At 39.2% G+C, this 19,254-nt stretch overlaps 1 protein-coding gene across 1 annotated transcript in view; it reads right to left on the reverse strand.

Moving 5' to 3' along the window:
* Col14a1 (collagen type XIV alpha 1 chain) overlaps positions 1-19,254 on the reverse strand; it is a 174,846-nt gene that overhangs the window by 101,095 nt on the left and 54,497 nt on the right. Inside the window, exons 6-10 of the mRNA XM_059247022.1 lie at positions 14,799-14,954; positions 13,842-13,961; positions 10,621-10,785; positions 4,691-4,852; positions 1,091-1,118 (exon numbers count right to left, since the gene is read on the reverse strand). Coding sequence (XP_059103005.1) covers positions 1,091-1,118; positions 4,691-4,852; positions 10,621-10,785; positions 13,842-13,961; positions 14,799-14,954 — 631 coding nt within the window. The remainder of the gene's footprint in view (positions 1-1,090; positions 1,119-4,690; positions 4,853-10,620; positions 10,786-13,841; positions 13,962-14,798; positions 14,955-19,254) is intronic.

Here is a 19,254-nt window from a genome sequence, read left to right on the forward strand (position 1 = left end):
CCCAAATTCTACTCTGATTTGGTTTTCATAGTGTATCACAACATCCATCCCCATCCCTCCATCCAAGCCAGGGTGAGAGGGAGATTAAGAAAACCCTTCCTACCCCATCTTCCCTATCTGTGACAGCAGTATTGATCACAGAAAGGGTCTGCTTAAGCTCCGCCCAGCCTGTTAGTCATGATATAAGCCCCCTTCACATGGGGAGATATAGTCGTGTGTCAGGTCTTTCACTACTTTCCTACAATATGGAGGCCACTCCCATTCTACTGTCAGTAGAGGCCACCTCAGGAACAAAAATGAGAGATTTCTGCTTCTCTAATAAGGTGTAGATTAACAGCAGGCCAGTAAGTAGCCCTTTTCTCCTAAGAAACTAAAGTAGGTAAAATAAGTAAACCAGACTTCTAACAATGCAGTATCACTCTCCACTCTTGGCAGGATACTATCAGAGAAAGTGCAGCCACCATGGAATGCTTTCATGCAAACGGACAATGAAAAACACGATTAAAACCAAAAACAACATAACACTCCCAGAAAATAAAAAGTCATTAGTAAAATTAATGAATGGGCTCAACAGCATCAGTGTGAACAGAGGGAAGAATCAACAAGCTTATTTGCTGGAACAGAAACAGCATGGTCAAAACAAGAAAGAACAATCAGACTCAAAACTCAGCAGAACTGGGTGTGGAGGTCCACCACTCCCAGCACATCAGGAGGTGGATAGAGCAGATTAGGAATTCAAGATCCTTAGATCCTGGTTGCAGGATGGGTTCAAAGCCAAAGTGAGCTACAGTTAGTTCAAAGCCAGTCTGTGCTACATAACCTGTCTCAGAACATTTTTTTAAAGAGCTACAAGTGATAATAACAGAGACTCAAACTACACGTGGGAGTACAACAAAATATCTTTAATTCATAACATCAGAATCTTAAAGGAAGATGAAAAAGAAGTTAGGACTCAAGCAGTATATGAAGAAACAAAATTTACTCTGTACAAGATAGAGACACAAGAATTCACACTAAGCCAACCACACTCAAACTTCTGAACATTAAATATGAAGGGGAAAAGTCTTTAAAATAAAGAAATACCCCTTACCTGGAGAAGGAAAACAATTTATAAAACCCTGGAAACCAAGAGGAAGAGACACACTCTAAATGTTCAGAAATAAAATTGTTTAACAAGATCTCAACATCCAGCAAAGACATGTGTCAGCAATGTAGGGAAAACCAAAATACTCTCAGAAAAAAAAAAAAGAAGAAACTTTGTCACCAACAGACTATCCTTTTAAAGGGGCTAAAGGGACGTTGCTCTCTCACTAGAAATAAAATTATTTAAAAAGAACGATCAGAAAACACAAAATAAAGAAAACATAATAAAATGTATTCTCTTAAGTTTTCCAAATTATGCTTAATATGAGCTGCAGAGGCCTGCCCTTTTCTGAATAGAAATGTGCAGGAGTGGATCACGGAGCAGAGGGGAGGTTGGGGGAGGGACTGGAAGGAGAGGAGGGTGGGGAAACTGCAGACAGAATGTAAAATAAAAGAAGGGAGAGAGGAAGGGAGGGAAGGAGGGAGGGAGGCAGGGAGGGAGGGAGACAGATTGACAGATGAGATGGGGGTGCAACCCAGTTGACAGAGTACTTGTCTATCATACATGAAGTCCTGGGTCTAACTAATCTCCAGAACACCATAAACTGGGCATACTGGCACACAGCTGTAATCCCAGTACTGCAAAGTGGAAGCAGTCAGAAGTTCAAGGCCATCCTCAGAAACACAGCAAGTGCAAACAGTACCCCGAGCTATAGGAGACATTTTTCCAGGATACTCTGTTTGATGACTGAAGCAGGAGTTATAAAATTTCTAGTATGATTCTACCATATACAGAGAAATAGGGAATAACACGGTTTATTACACACAGTTGTAGCAAAGAAAAAAATGGCTGAAGGTAAGAGAATTTTGTACATGTCACTCACCAATAACAGAGAGAAATTTGAAGTCATTACTATAGACCCTACAGATATCAAAAGAGTATATATAATGGTAGAGTGTGAAGAACTCTACACAATTCTCCAACATTTATAAAATGGGCCAATTCCTTGAAAACCAAAATGTTTTTCTACAGCAGAGGATTAGGCAACAATATCTCTATGCAATAGTTACATGCAACTTTGTGTGGAAAATTATAGCAAATGCAGTAAGGTAAGAATATGAAATAAAAGTTGCAGAAATAAAAAAAGAAAAAACAAATGATTTGCATTTGTAAATTATATGATTTTCTATATAAAAAAAGTATTTTAAATCCAGAAGAAAACCCCTAACCTAATTAGTAATTTCAAATCAAATATATGGTATACATGATAAATATGCAAAAATCAAATTTATTTCTGTTTGCAAGAAATAAACATGTGGACACTGAAATTAAAAATGCAATCAAAATCATTCATATAAAGTTAAATAATTTGTAGAATTCTAACAAAGCCTTTATAGTAAATAAGCGAATAGGACTCATAAGTCCTGAAAACTATAAAATGCTAATGAAAGAAATAAAATCATATCTAACCATATGGACAGGTGTACTATATTCATGGACCAGATACCAAAAAAAAATGATTCTTTCACCCAAGTGGATAATTGGTAACTGATAATTTATATGATGCATTTCTTATCAAAAATCCAAGTTCAGTTTTTATGGAATAAAGACATCCTAGTATTTAGTAGATTAATAAAGAAATGGGATGGGGTGGGTCAGAGGGGGAGGCCGGGGAGGAGCAGGAGAAGGCATGAAAGGGGATCTGTGGTTGGTATGTAAAATGAATAAAAATAAATAAACAAATAAAAGAATTGGAAAGAGTTTTTAAGAACGTAAAAAGAGTAATCAAGGACTGAGAAGACGGCCCAATGGGTAAAAGCACAAGCTTCCCAAGTCACATCCTAGGTTAGGTCCCCAGAACCCAAGGGTATGGTGGTCTGCATCTGCAACCCCACAATTCCTGCAGGGACATGGGAGAGAGAGATAGCAGAACTAGGCTGGAATGTCTTGCCCAGCCAGCCTCAAATAGCACAGCAGCAGAAACAAGAGAGACACTGTCTCTATAAAGTGGGAGGAGAGGAGAGAATCAACTCCCAAAGGCTGTAATCTGATGTTTACATAGAAGTCACGGAAATCTGTAAATAAATAAATAATAATGAAATGGAAGAACTCAAGTCTACACAATTTAAAGACATTATATAGCTACAGTAAATTAAAAATTATTATTGGAAGAAAGTTTGACAAGATGACCTAAAGGAACAGGCCAAAGAGCCTGAAATGAAACTACAGAATTATACTGAATTGATGGTGATGCACAACATTCAACTAGGAAATGCCTCATGTCTTTGCAATGGATGTGTCTTTAGAGGTGTTTCACCTCAGAGGACAAACAGAAGAGAAGACAAGCAAATATTACCATCCATAAGAGAAATGAAAATGAAAATCAAAATCCACAATGTTGTATGACTATAAACCTTCCAGAATGACTTAAATTAAAAGAAAACCAAAAACAACATGAATATCGGTGTCAATGCATAGCAACTGGATCACTTACATGTTGCCATGGAAATTAAATTGTAGACTCTACAAATAGTCTGACAGTTTCTTAATGAGAACCAAACTGAACTAAACACGCACTCAAGATACTGTTCAGTCACTGCATTCCTGGGCATTATTCCAGAGAAATTAAAATATATATTTACATAAAAATCAATAAACAAATATTCACAGCAGCTTTATCATAGTAGCCTCAAACTGGAAAGCATCCAGAACGTGCAGATGTTTAAACAAATGGTGGCACATCCATGCTACAGAAGATAGCCCTACAATGAAAACAAAGAGCTATTGATACACATATACTGTGGATAAATCTCCAGGGAATTATTCTGCATGAAAAAAAATCCAATCCCCAAAGGCTGAATATTCAATAATTTAATTTGTATCATAGTTTTGAAATGAAAAAAAAAAAAAGAATAGAAATGGAGACCACTCTATTGGCTGTCAAGATTTAGCAAGAGGGTGCTAAAAGGATGTGAGACTGTTTGGGAACAGCGGCAGGAGTATTCCTGTAATGGAAATGTTTTCCATACTGAATCTATTGCTACTCATTGCACACTGAAGCTATGGTGGTTCTATAAGGTGCTGCCATTAGGGGAAAGCTGGAAAAGAAGATGCTAACTCTTTATGTGCTGTTTCTTACAACTTATGTGATCATATAATTATCTCGAAATCAAGCATTTTATTTAAAGAACAGAATGTTTTAAATGTTAACCCATCAGAGAAAAGCCCCTAATGGTCAAAGCAGGTGTCCCTTACCCTCACAAGACTGCCAATGAGTATGTCTCCTTTTGACTGATGACTCAGGCACCAGAAAGAAATGGAGTATTAAGAAAGTCAACTTGAAAAACAAAATAGGAGTTTTCTTAGTCCATGTGCCCACCATGATTGACATATGTGCATGGTGATCAACCTATGTGCATGGTAACAGAACTGTGAGCATGGTAAACCTGTGGATGTGCTTTCTCTCATGTGCGTTTCAGTGTCCACAGTGATAGGGCTGTATGCACAGTGCTAGATATGTGTGTGTGCTTAGAGACCTGTGAAGACGATGGCAAACCCGTGCACATTGTGCTACCCACGTCCACAGGACCTCTCTGTCTTCCTTACCTTTAATCTCCTTGTCTTGCTCTTCTACTCTGGAGCACACAGTCCTGGTCAGGCTCTCCACTACCGTGTGCATCAGGTCGAATTCAGCAACATTGTATACGTGAGTACTGTCCGGCTCAGAGGCGATCTCCTGCAGCTCATTCAGGTCAGCATTTTTAACCCCTGCCATTGAGAATGAGAGGGAGGAGGATGATCTCGATGCCCCATTAGAAAGACCAACTGTAGTGGAATCCACCCAGTCGGTCTTTACCACAACTAAAGCGTCCTCTACTTGGACGGTTGGATCGAATTATGGGTCCAATAACACTGAAGAAAATGTGGTGTATATACATGACAATATTTTGCAGCCACAGGGAGGAAGTATGTCATTTACAGGAAAGTGGATGTAAATGGAGATAATCATATTAATTAAGCCAGTCTCTGAAAGGCAAATACTGTATTTTTCTCATTTATTGTCCTAGATTTTAGGTACATATATAAAATCTTGTTCATAAATATGACGTGAAAATACAAACCAAACTTTTTAGGGGAAGGAGGGGGACTCTCAAAAGGGGAAGGTGAAAGAAAAGGCAGGGTGGGAGGGTTGAGGGGATATACTGAATGCACGGTATTTATTCATTTGAGTGTTTAGTTTTAATTCCAGAAGAAAGCATTGGTGGAGTGTGATGGCACACACCCAGACTCCCAGCACTTGGGAGGCGAAGGCAGGCAGATTTCTGTGAATCCACAGCCAGCTTGGTCTACAGAGCAAATCCTAGACCAAAAAGTAGTACTACATAGTGAGGCTCTACTTAAAAACCAAAGGAAATGAAAAAGGGAATATTTCATGTGAGTTGTTTCCTAAGTAATTAGGTAGTGATTTTCCTCAACACACCCCAACAGGAAGATAACTGGATATAACTTCTATCTTTTTTTTAAAGGTTTATTTATTTATCATGTCTACAGTGTTCTGCCTGCGTGTACGCCTGCAAGCCAGAAGAGGACATTAGATCCCATTACAGATGGCTGTGAGCCACCATGTGGTTACTGGGAATTGAACTCAGGACCTTTAGAAGAGCAGCCAGTGTTCTTAACCGCTCAGCCATCTCTCTAGCGCCATAACTTCTATCTTACACAAGTATTGCAGAATCAAGAATAACTAAACTAGTACCAAAACTATCCATCTTCAGGTTTAAACTTCTGCAAAATAAGTTTATTTACATTCAGAAGCATGCTTATAATCTCAGCACTCCAGAGGCGAAGGACTGTCATGAGTTCAAGGCTAGCTTGGGCTACATTGTGAGTTCCAGGCGAGCCTGATCTATAATGTGAGATGCTGCGCCTCAAAAAAATAAAACTGAGAAATACTACTAGAATGAAAACTTTATACACATAATTATTTTATACAGTACTAAACTACAGGGAAATATGGGTGAAGATATTTTTTAATGGACTCAAACACAATTTACTGCCCAGTGATCTCTACAAATTTTGATGGATCACATAAGGAAGTTCTGTTCCTTCTACAGTCTCTATTGAATTCCATCACCACAGGTAAAGCAGAATGCTGAGTGTCTGGAAGACAGTGCAAAATCATAGGACAAAGGGCAGTGGCTGGAGACACTTGCAGTATGTTTACTCTGCCCCTAGCACTGCGTTGTCCATGTCATCGATGCACTCAATCCTCACAACCATTGTTGTTTCTGCTTACACACACACAGTTCACGAACTTGTCTTAAGGACATGCGACTGGAAAGCGTGCGGTGGTTCCACGACACCGCACTGCCTCTCCAATGGTACATCACAAAGAGCAAAGGAACTTGGAGATGGAAAAGGAGAGGCACATGACCAGGTTTCATGGGTGTGAGGGGAGATTTCTCCAAGCGTCAGCAAACAAGGAGGATTTCTTTAGAAATTCCTGCAGTGTCAACCATCTGAGGGTATTAAAGAGGGGCACTTTAGATGCCCGTTAGAGATGCCCGGAGCAGCACAGGTGACTTCTTATATTCCTGGCTGGGCCAAGTACACTTCTTTCACACTCAGCATGCTAAGTAAGAAAGCTTTAGTAGTCACTGAATTATGTGATTAGGAGGCTGCACGAGCAAGAACATTGCTCATTTCCAGGAAGTTTCCAGAGAAGTTCAAATAACATCTAGATGAATTCACTAAGTTGTGTTTAAACACTCTTCTAAGGATTAGTAACAAAAGCATAAAATTCAGGATAAATACACAAAATAATCCTCCATTTGCTTTGCTCTTCGGCGGAGGCTTTCTTTACTGGATGACGGACTTACAGAAATGCTATCTGAAGTTTCTTGCCAAAGGACTTCTAGAATACACAACTGAGTCAATATTAACATCGAGTGTGTGCTAAAACTTAGTGGAGAGAATGTTTTCTCATGTCCTGCAAGTCTACACTTGACAGAAAAGATTTCGTCTCTCTCCCTTCCCATATTTTTGCTTCCCTGTCTTCATGAATAAAATAGTTGGACTGTTGCAACTGCATGGAAAATAAAGGAAATGGTGGTGATGACTTGGAAAGAATTTGTGCAGTCAGGAGTTTTGTGCCACTCATCTTTGCGTCCCAGAGTTCACCACAATGCCTGGCACACAGTGAAGCGAGTGAGTCTTGAATAAAGCATTCTGTAACCCACAATCTGAACAGCAAGTCTAAGAATGGAGTATAGGCATTTTTTCTCTCTCACTGGCAGCTCTGAAAGATGCACTGTTCAACTTCAGAGCAATAAATGTTAATGCCTAGTAAAAGCAACTGAATCAGTTCCCAAGATGAAAATGATAGCCTGGTTTATTGCCCTTCTGTGTTCCAGGAGTATGCTGCTCAATACTCAACAGTCATCTGTCTGCCCTCATTTCCAGTATCTATCATTTTCTATAATATAGATACGTACACCTTATGTCAAGCACCTATCTATGCGAGGTCAAAAGATGCAGATGAGGGCTGCAGTGTGCACAGCTGGACAGCTGGCTCTTGAAAACTGGTATGAGATCGCTCCTCCATACCACTAGGATACAATACTCACCTTGTCTTCCACAACCACATGCAAGCAAAATAACAGGGATACAAAAATAACTAAAGCAAAGTTTGAATATGATCCATTCTTAATTTTTTTCCCTTGGACCTCTTTTATCCCCTCTTTTATGAATGGGAAAATGCAGCAGTAACAGTTGTACAGTTCAAAACAATATCCCCTGCTTACTTGAACAAAAATAATATACTTCTCTTAGATGCACCATTTATGAGCATCTTGATTTTCAATGCAAAGAGTAAGAATGCTATCTTTGAAATATTTTAGACCACCAGGTCATTTACAGAGCACTTGGCAAGTGTCGACACTGGGTGGGGTATGAGAAGGAGAGATGAAGGTACCATCTTACCCTCCAGTGACTCACTGTTTAAAGAGGGAGCAGGGAGTTGGAAAAGAAAGGAAGAATACAGTGTCAATGGTTTCTGCAACTATTGTCAGACATATCAAACACTGTAGGAACTAAGTCCTATGCCAGCAGTGGCGGTGCACACCTTTAGTCTCAGTACTCAGAGGCAGGTGGATCTCTGAGTTCAAGGCCAGCCTGGTCTACAGAGTGAGTTCCAGAACTACACAGAGAAACCCTGTCTCATAAAAACAAAACAAACAAGCCAGGTGGTGGTGGCGCACGCCTTTAATCCCAGCACTCGGGAGGCAGAGGCAGGTGGATCTCTGTGAGTTTGAGGCCAACCTGGGCTACAGAGTGAGTTCCAGGAAAGGCACAAAGCTACACAGAGAAACCCTGTCTTGAAAAAAAAAAAAAAAAGCTCTCTTCTTGCTGCCTGCTGATACAGATGTAGAACTCTCAGCTCCTTCTCCTGCACCATGTCTACCTGCATGCTGCCATACTTCCCACCATCATGACAATGGACTAAACCTCTGAACCTGTAAGCAAGCCCCAATTAAATGTTTTCCTTTCTTTAAAAAAAAAGTCCTAAAAAATAGTGACCAAGCAGCAACCTGCTCTACTATAAAAAAAAAAAAAAAGAATAAAATAAAATGTGTAAACAGGAATCTTTTAAGATCTTTCTCTAAGGAGAAAAATGAATCAGCCATCATGGAGAGGGTACTCTAATGGGTCTGTCAGTAGTTCTCAACCCTGAAGAGCATTTTCAAAGTACTGAGTCTCACAGATAGCCCTGGCTGGTATAGAACTCTCTGTGTGGACCAGGCTGGCATGGAACTTACAGAGATCTGCCTACCTTTACCTCCCATGGGCTGTAATTAAAGGCATACACCACTATATGTAGCCTGATCTGGGTATATTTTTAAAGTATAGCTTGCCAGACACCTTCTCCCTAGCTATTTCAATTTAGTAGTGTGGTAGTTTGAATAAAGTAGAAGCCATATGCCAATAGGGAGTGGCATTATTAGGAGGTATGGCCTTGTTGGAGTAGGTGTGGCATTGCGGGAGGAAGTGTGTCACTGGAAGTGGGCTTTGAAGTTTCAGAAGTTCAACCTAGGCCCAGTGGCTCACTCTACATTCCTGCTGCCTAAGGATCCAGATGTAGAACTCTCAGCAACCTCTCCAGCACCATGTCTGTCTGCATGCTGCCACACTTCCCGCCATGCTGATAATGGACTAAACCGCTGAACCATAAGCCAGCTCCAATTAAACATCATAAGAGTTGCCATGGTCACAGTGTCTCTTCATAGCAATAGAAACCCTAACTAAGAAATTAGGATTGGAACAGAAGCCTGGAGTCCATTTCAATACTGTATCCACTGTTATCTTTTCTGACCTCTGTAGAACCTGAAAGTATTCTCTGCTGATGAAGAATACAGAAAGTCTATGAAAAGACTGAAGCAGGTTCTTGATAAGAACATCCTAATGAGACTAAAGATTGACAGAAGAATAATTAACTGTGTAAAATATAACTAAGTGGGCCATTCATATCAAGAGACTGTAAGTGTCTTCAGAGCCCTGGTGAGGGATTTGCTACACCATTTTGATTAATGTTGCGGTGTCCTTGGGAATCAGGCTGTTGTTTTGTTTTGTTTTCTGCCAGAGTTTATTGGTCTCTGCTAAACAGAAGACCTTCCTCTTGCCAGAGAAACTGTAAACATTTTGATTGAAGGCAAAGCTTATCATGTAAATATTTTGTAATTACTCTGGATCTGTTGTATATATGCTCTTTCATAAAATGATAGCTTTGAGAGTGCTTGATGTAAGTTGGCAACACCACATGTCTTTAATAGCCACAGGCCTCCTAAGTCCTTGAGTATGTGGGAAGTGATTTCTTCTAGTACAACTAGCAGACAGCTATAAACTGACCCTGAAGAGCAAATCCTCGCTGACTAAATGGAAACAAATGTGAACCTAACTTTAGCACATCACTATATGCCTTTTCAAAAGTTTGGTGCTCAGTGTTTGTCTTAAAAGTTCCAAACACTGTGGTGTGCGTGACAGAATCACTCTTATTTTAAATGCAAGGAAGCTGGACTCAGATAGAAAGCCTGATACAGAAAGTGCTCTAGCCTCTGGCTTTTGAAGTAGTGCATGTTGCACTAACGGTATGTACCTATATCCGCAACGGAAGCTGGACCATTCGAGACACATAGCAACATCTTGCGGTTGGGTGTGTTGGCACCTGTAATCCCAACACTCAAACAGAAAGAGGATCACAAGTTCAAGAGCAATGTCAGCTACTAGCCAAATCTGTCTTAAAAACAAACAATTGGTTAGATGGCTTGGAGGGGAAAGGCACTTCCTGCCAAGCCATTGAATTCCATTCTTGGGACTCACACGGTGGAAGCAAAGAACCAATCATCACAAGTTATCCTCTGAACACACACACACACACACACACACACACACACACACACACACACTTCCACCGATACGTGCTAAATAAACAAGCAGTAAACACATACATAACTAAATGAGATTTTAAAAGAAAAGCATACCTATCGCAAACAGCTCTACACCAGATTCACGGAGGTTTCTAGACGGTGGGATAATATCATCTTGGGATTTTCCATCTGTGATTAAAATGCCAATCTTGGAAACCCCACTCCTCGATCCTGCTTCTGGTTTAAAGCTATTCTCAAAAATGAAGTTCAGAGCAAGACCTAGGAGAAATAAACACAAACCAAACATTTCTAATTAGAGTATTCTGGTTTGGAAATCGTATCCCCGTGATGAGTAGAGCTAAAAGGGTTTTCATTAGATGTGAGGCTTCATTTTCACAACAATTTGACAGGAGCTAATGAAAAACCCAAATCCACTAGAATAAAAGTAATAAAAAAGAGAACCTCTACTGCATCGGAGTATACAACATAGATGACAACACAGTCTGGATTCTTCCTTAGACTTCTTTTCTTCAGAGAATGGAAAACATAGCAATAACAGTCTAATTACTGCAGAATAACGCATTTCATCCATCTTAACTTATACACTTCTGTGGATGAATCTTTAACAAGCATTTTTGTCTCTCACAAAGCTATTTAAGAAATATTTTCTTTGTTTTTCTTTTTCTTCTTTTAAAATTAATATATAAAACAACAACCTTCTTTATTGCAAGAAATTGTTTAGAGCACCAAATCACTCAACAAACATTTACTGTAGTCTTGTTAAGTATCAAGAATTAGGTTAGATGATAAAACCTCTCCCTTTTTCTTTGTCATAGATCTTATTTATTCATTTCCTTTACTTGGGGACCAAGACTAAAGATTGACTCTAGAGCCTCACACATGCTTCACTGAATTAACCATGAATCTACATGCCCAACTGAGGTCTAAACTCATGCTACTACTTTCTGGGGCAATTTTCACCTGGAAAGGAGTAAGAAAACATGCAATATTATATCTGTGTTTAATAATTCTTCACAGGTATTAACAATTCCACTAGGGTATGCTTCCAATCAGCAAGGAGATTAATTATCAAGTTGCCAACAGTTTGCCTAAAAGTCCATACTAAGATCTTCGTGGCTAAAGCTGAGCATCCAAACCATATGCTAGTGGAAAGCAACAGCTATTCTAAGGTTAAAAATCTGTTCAAATGGTGCTGGAGATGTGGCTCTATGGTAGAACCCATGTCTAACCTGTACAAAGTCCTGGGTTCAATCCCCAGAATCAAAAAAAAAGAAAGGAAGGAAGGAAGAAAGGAAGGGAGGGAGAGAGGGAGGGAGGAAGGAAGGAAGGGAGAGAGAGAGAAAGAGAAAGAAAGAAAGAAAGAAAGAAAGAAAGAAAGAAAGAAAGAAAGAAAGAAAGAAAGAAAGAAACAAACAAACAAACAAACAAAGAAACAAAGAAAGAAAGAAAGAGGGAGCTTGAATCTAGAATTTGGTGCTTGACATTAATTTGGGGAATATTATTATTATCTCAAGTGCTATGTCTTCATCCTTCTCCCTTCTCTTCTGGAATTCCTGTTATCCGTGTGTCTATACAGCTGTTCTATAGTCCTTGGATTTCTAGTTTGGGGTTTTTTTTCCCTCTTTTCTGTTACAGAGCTCGTCAAGCTTAGAGATTCTTCATGAGTCATGGCCAGTCTACTAAACGCATCAAATATGTTCTTCATTTGTTTTATAGTGGATGTTTATTTGGTTTTTGTTCCCCTCCTACAGCTAGCATTTCTTTTGGATCTTTTAATTGAATTTCCATCTTTCTCCTTGTACTGTTCCTTTGTTATGTCATCTACTTTATTCATTAAACTCATTAGTGCACTAAAAAACTAAAATAATCTGAAATAAATCACATCTACACAAACCACTTATGCTCAGGCCACACATAATTTTAATATAAATATTCTTATATTAATCACTTATTAAAAATACTAGTGGGTTAAAAGTCTTCAAATATTTTCATGATAATTAGTAATTGAAGTTTCAAATAAGGAAGAGAAAAAAATCATTAATTAAAAATAAGGTAACATTGAGTGTGAGGATGCACACTCAGAATCCCACCACTCAGGAGGCAGAGGCAAGGGATTGCTGAGTTCCAACTCTGCCTATTCTACATAGCTAAGCTGTCTCCAGAAAGAGAAAGGAGAGACTACCAAGATGGCAAACACCAGGCAGCTGCTGACAGCTATGGCTTCCATGATGGCTTCATTTTCTTCTAGAGCCTAGCTTCCTAAACTGTGGGTCACATGAACCCCTAGATATCTGGGATCATGAGGCTGGCCAAAAAAAAAAAAAAAAAGTTCACCAACAGCTAAGATTTCCAAATACATTGGACCACAAATTAACTCAAAATCAAATATGCAATGAGTCAGGCAAGAGGGCACACGTCTTAAATCCCAGCACTGGGGAGGCAGAGGCAGGATGACCTCTGTGAGTCTGAGGTCAGCCTGGTCTACACAAAGAGTTCCTGGCAAGCCAGGACCACATAGTGAGACACTGTCTCAAGAAAATACAAATAACTAGATACATAGATAGATGGATAAATAAATGATATGTAATGAATCTGAGGTGTTTCTGGATGCACTCACCCATATCGCATCACACAATGCATCGCTGCAGCCTTACTTCTGGATGCGTAATATGCACACAGCACTGTGTGTACCATCATGCCCCACCATGCCAATGAACACTGCCAACACCTGGGTCCAGATTCAAGGCTATTGTGTGCTATGAATTGCAGTGTTTTACTGAACATAGCAAGTTTCCTACTTGTATAGAAAATGTAGTTGTGGGGCTAGAGAGATGGCTCAGAGGTTAAGAGCACTGGCTGTTCTTCCAGAGGTCCTGAGTTCAATTCCCAGCAACCACATGGTGGCTCACAACTATCTGTAATGAGATCTGGTGCCCTCTTCTGGCATGCAGGAAGAACACTGTATACATAATAAATAAATAAATAAATAAATAAATAAATAAATAAATAAATAAATCTTAAAAAAAGAAAGAAAAGAAAATGTAGTTGTTTAACTGTGGAAAACCAACATTTTTAATATTTTTCTGTCATCACTCCTCAGAATCTAAGTATAAAATCAGTATATCTTGGATTGGATTAGATTAAGTCTTAATAATCTGTTTGATAAAAAAAAAAAAAGGCCATCTAAGAGCTTTTGATGTTACATGGTTTAAAAAAAAAACACTATGCCACCTCTTAAAAAAGAGCAAAATAAAGTAATATAATTGCTCTTCAGCAAAATATTTAGCTAAGAATGAGCATTGAAGAAAACATACCTGTTAGAGTGTTCCCTCCTTTGTAGGGAAGGCTTCGGACAGCATCAATCACTTCATCTTTGGTGTTAAAGGCATTCAAGTGCCACTCTATTCTGGGGTCCCCACTGTACTGTGCCAATCCTGGAGACAAGGAAGAGAAAACTGGAAGTTACATGCTGCTCAGGATCACATGACCACTCTCAAAAGCATGATGACTCAAGGCATAATCTGTCTACCGTCTTTTTCTTTGCCTGGCAATGTGCTTTCAAAGAGAAGTCCTGGCATCAGCTAAAGGAGTCTAGATGGATGCATCTAGGAGTGGAGGGAGTTCACATATTTTCTAGTTATTTAGAAGTTATCCAATAACAAGGTATTTGGCACTTAAATGCAAAAAGGCCGGTCATGTGTAGATGAAAGGTTCAGATTTGTGTCCTTTCATTCTCAAAGGAATGATATTCTTTAATAATTACTTAAAAGTTATGACTTTTTTATAGAAAATATATTATTTTATTGCTTAGAATATGACACAAAGATTTACAAGAGTTTTTTTTTCTTTCTATCTTAACTAGAATTACCTTGACAAAGATTATAATGCCAAGATATTATTTCCAGCTTTTCAGTGCAACATTTCCCTGGACTTGGCTGCTTCTTTTAAACACAGATGGCTGTGTGATAAATTCTTATGCAAGCTATGTTCTAAAGCTTCATTATAATTAATATTAAAAAGAGGGATAAACACAGAGAATTAATGTTTTCAATAGTCAAGTGAATGGCAGCATGAATTGGAAAATTTGTAGGGACAATATAAAATTGTTAGGAATAAATATTTATTGATCTGAATATGTGTGTTCAGGAACAACAGTGTAGTTGATCCTTCAATAACTTTGAAAGTAGCTTCGTAAAGGGTTTCTGAATTTCTTAAGAATCTTCCCAGAAATTTTGCAATATCAACTAGCTTCTATGGTCCATAAGGTATACCAATTCGTGTCTTCTCTGAGCCCACGTTGAATGCTGTGACCAGGTTTTCCAAGAAATTCCGCACCAGCCTGAAGTTGAATCTCCCAATGCTCCATGACCCATCCACCAGGATGACAATGTCAGCGATAGCTGGAGTCTCACAGAAGAATTTTATTTCTGCAAAGTGCAAACCACAAAAGCACATGTGTTACTGTCGGAACTTTTAGAAGTGGGAGTCAATTTCAGTGTCACCCAGATAACTTAGTGCTTAAGAACACAATAAAGTTCCCATCAACGCTGCCATCCTTTTTGTAACTCTTCCCTTAAATGCATTCTTCCAAGGAAAAATTTGTAGTAATGGTTGGCAGCAGACTGGAGGGTTCTGGAAAGCATTAGCAAAGTGCTGTCAGGTTCAGGCCAACCTGGCAACTCACCCTGCTGTGTGCTTTAGAAAGTGGTGTCTGTACAAAATCTTCCAGCCTTGGGCTTCAGCCTGTAGATTCTTTCCAGGAAAGGTCTCAACAGTGTCAGGTAGGGCCATCCTCCCGGGTTGGGCGAATGGCCAGGAAGCGCAAAGGCCCTGAAGAGCTTATACTAGATAAACGAAGGCTAGGTGTTTAATCTAAAAATGGCACGGAGACCTTTGATGAAGTAAGATGCTCCTTTGGAAAAAAGAAAATGGAGGAAGGGCTCAAGGACTTCCCAAGCCTATTTTGTGTTTTTGTTGCTATTGTTGTAGATTTTCATATTGCTTCGATGTGACAGTAAGATTTTACCCATATAGATGGGCTAGGTAACTGGTGTTTTCAATAGTTCAGTGAGTACTTCACATAATGATCCATAAGGGTATCATGTTGTTGACATGGTACCACCAGTGCCTGACCATCAGGGATGGTGCCCACCCACTGCAGGAATGCTGGGAAAGAGGAGAAGAAAGCTGTTTTCACAACTATAGATGGTTGTCTAAGAAAGCACAGGTCTGTGGTTGAAAAAGTGAAAGCCATCTCCATTCACACCGAGCCAAGATAGTGGGATATTCCTAAAGTGGTTTCTAAATCCTTGAAAATATTATGGTACTTTTAGTGTCTTATCTGGCATTGTTTCATACTATGGGTTATCCTACCCATAACTGCTCATCCTTGCTGGATTTTCATACTAAAATAGAAGTAATTATATATGTGTGCCCACACGTGCATGCAGATACATGCTCTTATTAATTTTAATTTTTGCCAGTCCAGAAAATCCCTACTTGGTTTATGCCTTAACATTAAAATAACAACATAACAATATGTGAAATATAATTGCATATTGAAAATCAAAATGCAGAAAATCACAATCAGAAAGAACATGAGCCACAGGCAAGATTGTGCTCATTGGCACCACAGTGACAAGACCATGTGGGGGGCTGGGGGGTGGGGGCAAAAGCTATCTTGATTGAATTTTTCAGGTCTGCTACAAAGGAGGGAATTCATATGTAGTACTGTGAGCATGGTCAAAACCCATGGTTAGGAAAGTCATCAGCCCTGGAAGAGAACCTATTGCTGTTTTGCTGAACAGTCACTGTCTTCTAAATATTCGTGTTTATATCCCCAGATCTGTGCTCTCTCAAACTTGGTCAGAGATGCTCTTTATGGCAGGAATGGCTAATGCAGAAACTCTTTCTTTTTTTTTTTTTTTTTTTTTTTTTTTTTTTGGCTTTTTCGAGACAGGGTTTCTTCTATGTAGTTTTGGTGCCTGTCCTGGATCTCACTCTGTAGACCAGGCTGGCCTCATACTCACAGAGATCCGCCTGGTTCTGCCTCCCGGGTGCTGGGATTAAAGGTGTATGCTACCACTGCCAAGAAACTCTTAACAGTTCAAAGTGCTGAAAATAAATGCCTATGAGTGCATGGCCACAGATGGACATCTATATCGACCACCCTCTCCAAGACTCAGGGAAGATCATGGAAGAGAAGGCAGAAAGAATGTAAGAGCCAAATGATGGAGGTATATACTGTGAATGCTTTCTTCTGGAGATGTCGTGGCAGCTATACACATAAACTAATAGCAGTTATGATTGCCTGTGCAAGATCAAGCCAATAAAAAATTCCAGCATTAAGTGAGGAGAGGCTTCTGATACCTGTCACTAGCTGGGGAATTCCTGGCAGTTTGTTGATGACTGTTGAGGAAGGTAGAGTCACCTTGAATGGGTGGGTGGCCCTGGTAGGTTGCCTATGCTCCAATGGGTGACATTATATCCATGTGCAGATGGGCAGCACTAATTGGATTCAGTGGGTCATGACAAAAAAAATGAATTTGGGAGAGAGATGTATTGGGGAGGGTGGGGGCTGAAGAGGGAGGGAGGTGGCTATGACCAAGACACATCATATATGTGTATGAAATTTTCAAAAACTGAAAAAACAAAATGCTTCCATCATAAAGAGACAGCTGAACTACTGTGGCTGGCAAAGGAGACAGGCAGCTTAACAAATTTGTCTTTGCATCTACCACACCACATTTACTTAAAGGAGCTTGATTTCTTTTTTCCAGACATAAAGATGCATGGAAGACCCAGATCCTTTTACCAGATGCTAGGAAATGTGCTTGCCAAGGGAATACTCCAGTCTTCATTGTGGAAGCTCAATAGTACAACTCAATCCAGAGCGATTACTTACATTTTTGGCCCTAAATTCCCCTTATTTAATAGAAGAAAGACACCAGCTTTGCACTGGACTCAGCCCTACTGTAACTTTAAACAGTCTAAACCAGATACTGCCACAGTCCATGGGACAGAAATTCCTTAGCTTTTGGTCATAATCTGGGGAAGTCGTTATCTTATTATGCTTCAAGAACTCATTTTTTATTAGTTTTCAAATGAAGAACACCTACTCACAAATGGTGTGGTTTTGTTTCTTTCAAAACGTCTAGAAATATTATTAGATAATTGGAAAATGTACAGAATATTTTTTTAGAATTTTTCTTTTGGCTTACACTTTCTTGGGTTTCATGGCTGCCTGTTTTTGCTGAGCTAGGGATTGAACCAGGGGCCACACTCATTTGAGGCAAGCACTCTCTCACTGAACTATCTTCCCAGGCTTAGGAAAGATGATAGAGTGAAAATCCCTTCTTCTTATCCAGAAGAGTGAGGAAGCTTAACTTTTCTATTTTCAAAATGATTTCCAATGAAAATATGCTCTTGATTAAGCTCACTCATAAACAAATTATATCTAGGCCCAAAGTATAATATAAAATTAATTGATGGTAAGTCAAAATATTGATAACTTTAATAATACTCAAGCTTGAAAAGTTGTTCACATAAACAAAAACACTTTAAAGAAAAGTTTTAAAGCCACGCATGGTAGTTGGCACCCATAACTACATCACTAGAAAGTCTGAGGCAAGAGGATCACCAAGATTTGGGGCTGTATGGGGAGAGTATCTCAAACAAACAAACAGAACGAGAAGAAAAATGATAGATTACAGCAAGAAGAAACACTATACAATCGGGAAAACTGAAAAGCATTCCTTTGAAGAGTAAAGAATCATGAGCAGATACTCTAGAGGACAAGAAATAATAATCAATGAGTGAACAAAGAAATATTTAATTATTTTAGTGGCCAAAACAAGATCATAGTAAAATATAATATATGTTCATTCAGCTGGCAAAAAATTAATAGATATATTGCCACTTACTAACGCTCTAAAGATGAAAAATGCTTAAGAATATATTTACCAAAACATGCATGGAAACACTGGTTCAAGTCAGAAAACACTGAAGGAAAACTGCCACTCACATACATATAGAAACTCCTGTGTTCGTAAGTTAGAAAATTCAACATAATAATGATATAAATTATGCTGAAGTTGATCTGAAGATTTAATTTTATCCCTAATAAAATTCAGTTAATACACATCCTGGGTTGCTTTTTGGTGCGGAGGTAAAACACTGACCAGAACCAACTTGAGGGGGAAAAGGTTTATTTCAGATAATTGGTTCCAGTCCATCATTGATGGAAGTTAAGGCATAAACTTGGACCAGGAGCCTGAAGCAGAGACCAAGGAAGAACACTGTTCACTGGCTTTCGGCCTTGGCTTGCTCAACTACCTTTCTTCCATAGTCCAGGCCCACCTGCCCAGGGATAGCACTGCCAACAGAGAACTTGGCCCTCCCACATCAGTCAGGAATCAAGAAAACAAATGACCAGCAAAAATGACGCACAAAGAAGCAATTCCTCTATCGAGATTCCTTCTTCCTAGGTATGTCAAGTTTACAAAAATTAGGTATGACGAGACAAATAGTAACAAGTATTATTAATTAGTCATGATTACAATAAATATAAAACAGTAGGTCCAATATAAACAATGTGAGCCCTCGGGGCTTCTTATGTAACCCTAATGAAAATATAAATTGCTGCAAGCTCTTTGAAGCACATCTCATCCAGTTCCTTCCACAGCGAGACAGTTGCTGACTTTGATGCTCCTTCACCCTGTTGGCAAG

Source organism: Peromyscus eremicus, chromosome 20 (genome assembly GCF_949786415.1).
Source record: "Peromyscus eremicus chromosome 20, PerEre_H2_v1, whole genome shotgun sequence".
Classification (NCBI taxonomy): domain Eukaryota; kingdom Metazoa; phylum Chordata; class Mammalia; order Rodentia; family Cricetidae; genus Peromyscus; species Peromyscus eremicus.